Source organism: Fragaria vesca, linkage group LG1 (genome assembly GCF_000184155.1).
Source record: "Fragaria vesca subsp. vesca linkage group LG1, FraVesHawaii_1.0, whole genome shotgun sequence".
Lineage (NCBI taxonomy): Eukaryota > Viridiplantae > Streptophyta > Magnoliopsida > Rosales > Rosaceae > Fragaria > Fragaria vesca.
In genome coordinates, this window is record NC_020491.1 from 2,383,377 (window position 1) to 2,387,776 (window position 4,400).

At 39.7% G+C, this 4,400-nt stretch overlaps 1 protein-coding gene across 1 annotated transcript; it reads left to right on the forward strand.

Annotated features, from left to right (window-relative positions):
• Window positions 1-559: 559 nt before the first annotated feature.
• On the forward strand, window positions 560-3,763 carry LOC101299611. Its single transcript, XM_004287198.1, has 3 exons — window positions 560-3,134; window positions 3,215-3,424; window positions 3,539-3,763. Exons 1-2 carry the CDS (start codon window positions 1,076-1,078, stop codon window positions 3,379-3,381), a joined length of 2,226 nt encoding a protein of 741 aa, XP_004287246.1. The 5' UTR covers window positions 560-1,075; the 3' UTR covers window positions 3,382-3,424; window positions 3,539-3,763.
• The last annotated feature ends 637 nt before the right edge of the window (window positions 3,764-4,400 follow it).

Below are 4,400 nucleotides of genomic sequence, written 5' to 3' on the forward strand. Positions count from 1 at the left end.
TTTATCTAAGAAAACAGAACATACTGAGCTAGAGCATGAGCTACCGAATTAGCTTATCTTATAACAAACTTTGTCTTGATTCGATAAAAGTCTAAAACTAATAAAATTTAGAAAATCAAAACTAAAAGCAAAAGAAAACCGAATAAACTAACCATAAAACTGAAGCTTTTGTCCAAAAATAAACAAAACACAAAAGCACTATGTGCCCGAGCTAGCAAAGCAGCACAGCACAGAGACAGCTAGCTAACAAGATCCACATATGTCTAATCGAACGGCCCCAAGAAACTTGGAATTCACGGAAACAAAATCTTTTATAATATTTCTGAAAGTAAGAAAAATCAAATTATCAGATTCTTCTTCGTATGCTTTTGTGGCGTTTACGTTAAGCAGTGGGGAAATTTCACAGAGGAGCCAAGTCAGCCAACGCACATTTTAGGAAGTTCTTTCTTTGCTTCCATTTCTGACATCCATTTTCTGCTTCACCATATTTTCGCTCCATCTGTTCCTTTGTTTCCGCTGTAATATCCGAAGCTTCTTCCAGATAAGTTTCTCTGTCACCAAAAATCTTTGTTGGTTTTCTGTTTAAGACAGACCCTGGATTCTGTTTTGCTCAAAGCTTGTTGCTTTTTTCTGTTTAGCTGAATTGGTTCTGGGGGGTTGTGGTGGTCTCTCTCTGAATTGGGATTTGGTTATAACCAGATTAGGCAGTAACAAATCCTGGTTTAGAGGGAAGGTGGGTTGGTTCATTTGGTTTGATTCGTGTTTTGAGTTTTGAGTTTGTGGTGGCTTGGATTGATGCTGATTTGGTTGATGAAAGAAAACCCAGTTGAAGGGAGTAGTTGTAGAAATTGAACTTCTTTGAAAGCAAATCTGAGCCCACAGAGGTTGGAATTGGTTTCTTTGGGGAAAGAGCTTTGCTTTTTGTATGTTGAGTTGTGTGTTTGGCTTGGATTGTATAAAAAGGGTTTGATTTGAATTAGTTGTGTTTATTCTTTATAGAGTTGATTGGAGCAGGTAGTTTTATAGCAAGATTAAGCTTTGGTGAGGTTCTGGTTTTGTTTGAGTTGTTGAGTGCATGATGGGGAAGCAAAGTGGGAAGAAGAAGAAAAGTTCAGGTGATAGTCCAAAGCCAAACCAAAGTAGTGACAATAGTCCGAAAACCCAAGATAAGGATACAGAAGTTTTCATTGCAATGTCTCATGAATTGAAAGATGAGGGGAATAAGTTGTTTCAGAAAAGGGATCATGAAGGAGCTATGTTGAAGTATGAGAAAGCTCTCAAATTGCTTCCGAGAAATCACATTGATGTGTCCTATCTTCGGAGTAATATGGCGGCTTGTTATATGCAGATGGGGCTGAGTGAGTATCCCAGGGCTATTAATGAGTGTAATTTGGCTCTTGAAGTTACACCTAAGTATAGTAAGGCACTGCTGAAGAGGGCAAAGTGTTATGAGGCTTTGAATAGGTTGGATTTGGCTCTTAGAGATGTTGGTACCGTGTTGGACATGGAACCAAACAATATCATGGCATTGGAGGTTGCAGAAAGAGTGAAAGATGTGCTAGAGAAGAAGGGATTGAGGGTGAATGACACGGTGATTGAGTTGCCTCCTGATTATGTAGAACCAAGTCACAATGTGCTGCCAAGGAAAGAAACAAAATCAAAGAGTCGGAAGAAGAAAGGGAACAAAGATGAAGACAAGAAAATTCATGAGGACAATACTAGTGGGAATACTGAAGACAAGATTGAGGAGAAGAAGGCTGTAGAAATAACTGAAGAAATGAAGTCTGTGGATATAGCTGAGGAGATGAAGTCTGTGGATATAGGTGAGGAAGATAAGGATGTGGAAATATCTGAGGAAAAGAAGGCAGATGTGAAGGTAGTTGTGGAGGAAAAGATCACTACAATGGAAGAAGTGCCGAAAAGATGTGTGAAATTGGTGTTGGGAGAGGATATAAGATGGGCTCAGTTGCCAGTAAATTGTACCCTCCTCCAACTAAGAGAGGTGATCAGCGATCGGTTTCCAAGATCAAAAGCAGTTCTTATTAAATATAGAGACCAGGAAGGTGATTTGGTCACCATCACTACTAATGAAGAGCTGAGATGGGCTGAAGAATCAGCAGAATCGGAAGGGTCTGTCAGGCTTTACATAGTAGAAGTTAGTCCTGATCAGGATCCATTCTTTGAGAAACTGAGAATTGAAGGGGACAAGCTTAACTATGGAGCTGAGAATGGTACCATGGTAAAACAAAAGGACATGAAGGGGTCACCTTGCATTGAGGATTGGATTATTGATTTTGCTCAGCTATTCAAGAACTATGCTGGGCTTGAATCTGATGCATACTTGGATCTTCATGAACTTGGGATGAAGTTTTACTCTGAGGCTATGGAGGAGACAGTTACTAGTGAAGAAGCTCAAGACATTTTCGACATAGCAGGAGAGAAGTTCCAGGAAATGGGAGCTTTGGCATTGTTCAATTGGGGAAATGTTCACATGGCCAGGGCAAGGAAGAAGGTATATATCGCAGAAGATTCTACCAAAGAGTCTATCTTTTCAACCATTAAAGCTGCATATGAATGGGCACAGAAAGAATACATGGAAGCTGGAAAGAGATATAAAGAAGCGTTGCACATCAAACCCGATTTCTATGAAGGTTATTTGGCCCTTGCGCAGCAGCAGTTTGAACAAGCTAAACTTTCTTGGTATTATGCAATTAGCAGCAGTGTTGATTTGGAGACTTGGCCCTCTACAGAGGTTCTAAGACTTTATAACAATGCCGAAGACAACATGGAAAAGGGCATGCAGCTGTGGGAGGAAGCAGAAGAGCAACGGTTGAGTGAACTCTCCAGTCCAACTAGTGGTAAAATCCAGTTGCAGAAAATGGGTTTGGATGGGATTGTCAAAGACCTATCAGCAAATGAAGCTGCAGAACAAGCTACAAACATGAGGTCTCAGATAAACCTTCTGTGGGGTACCATGCTCTATGAGCGATCCATTGTGGAGTTCAAATTGGGGTTACCTGTATGGCATGAATGCTTGGACGTTGCAGTTGAGAAGTTTGGACTTGCTGGGGCATCTTCAACTGATATAGCTGTTATGGTCAAAAACCACTCTTCAAACGATAATGCATTGGAAGGTGACCACAATTCAAACCATTTCACTTGAAACTTCATATATAGGTATTTCAGGCATTATGCTCACTTTCTGTTGTTACAGGTCTAGGGTTCAAGATTGATGAGATAATACAAGCATGGAATGAGATGTATGAAGCTAAGAAGTGGCAGAGTGGAATTCCATCATTTCGTTTAGAGCCATTACTTCGGCGGAGAGTTTCAAAACTTCATTCTGCTTTGGAGAATGCTTTATCAGACAGCACTGAATAGATACATTTTGCTGCTCCATGAGCATGTAGTATTTCATATTGAGGTAAGAAATGAGTTTTCGCTCTCATGTGACATACATAGTTGAATTCGTTCATCAAATTCATGTAGACACATAGTTTTAGCAATTGACCATTCAACTGGTTTGCCTCTTCTGCAGGTTTTCTTGGTACTTTCCTGTCCAGTTTCTGGCTTTCAGCCATGGAACTTCGTAGTTACATACAGTGGATAGTTTCTTAGATCCAGTTATTGATTTGTGGTAGTTCAGATAAAACAAACACGTTTTCCCTTTCTTTACACGTTAGGGGGTGGAGGTGAAGTTGCAGATCTTCTTTTTAGTTAGTTTCTGCCTTCATCAACATGACTTTACAGTTTCTGCTAGAGCATTAGTACTTGTAATTGAAACATCAAGCATCTACCTTGATGTTAGTGTGGCTTGTAACTTCATATTATATTTTTTTGGGCAGTGTCTTTCAGGGGAAGGACTTGTACTTAATTTATATGTTTTTGGTCATCTTACACTAAATTCTAACACACTTTGAACCAACCCTCATGAATAAACAAACAAACTAGAGCTTTGCAAATTCTGGCTTCCAAAGGAAATAAAGTACATCAAAATCCATGCTTGTAAAGTAATAGCTCAAACTCCAGCATCAGTAATTTGACGAGCATCCAGATTAAGCGATTTGAGAGATGTCAGTCAGTCCATTTAACTTTTGCAGACTACTGCCAGTTACATGTGTGAAAGACAAGTTTAATTTCTCCAGATTCTTTAACCCTGGAAGGCTGGAACTAACAACAACCGGACACACTTAACAAAACATGAAATGAACTGTGAAGCAAGCTATCAAACTTCAACTTACCCTCCTCTGTTTTGTGTCTTCCATCTCCTCTTAAACCCTTCTAGTATCATTGTCTTAGTTACTAAACCTCCTTCTCCCATCTTCTAGCTCCTAATACTATTGTCCTAAACACCTTGTTCTAATCCACTACACACTAAACACTTCCACACCGACTCTGAT

What these genes read in the sequence shown, in the direction of transcription:
- LOC101299611 (XM_004287198.1), top strand. Translation starts at nt 1,076, where the DNA reads ATGATGGGGAAGCAAAGTGGGAAGAAGAAGAAAAGTTCAGGTGATAGT. An exon ending in AAACGATAATGCATTGGAAG is followed by an intron (nt 3,135 to 3,214) that starts GTGACCACAATT and finishes CTGTTGTTACAG; the next exon opens with GTCTAGGGTTCAAGATTGAT.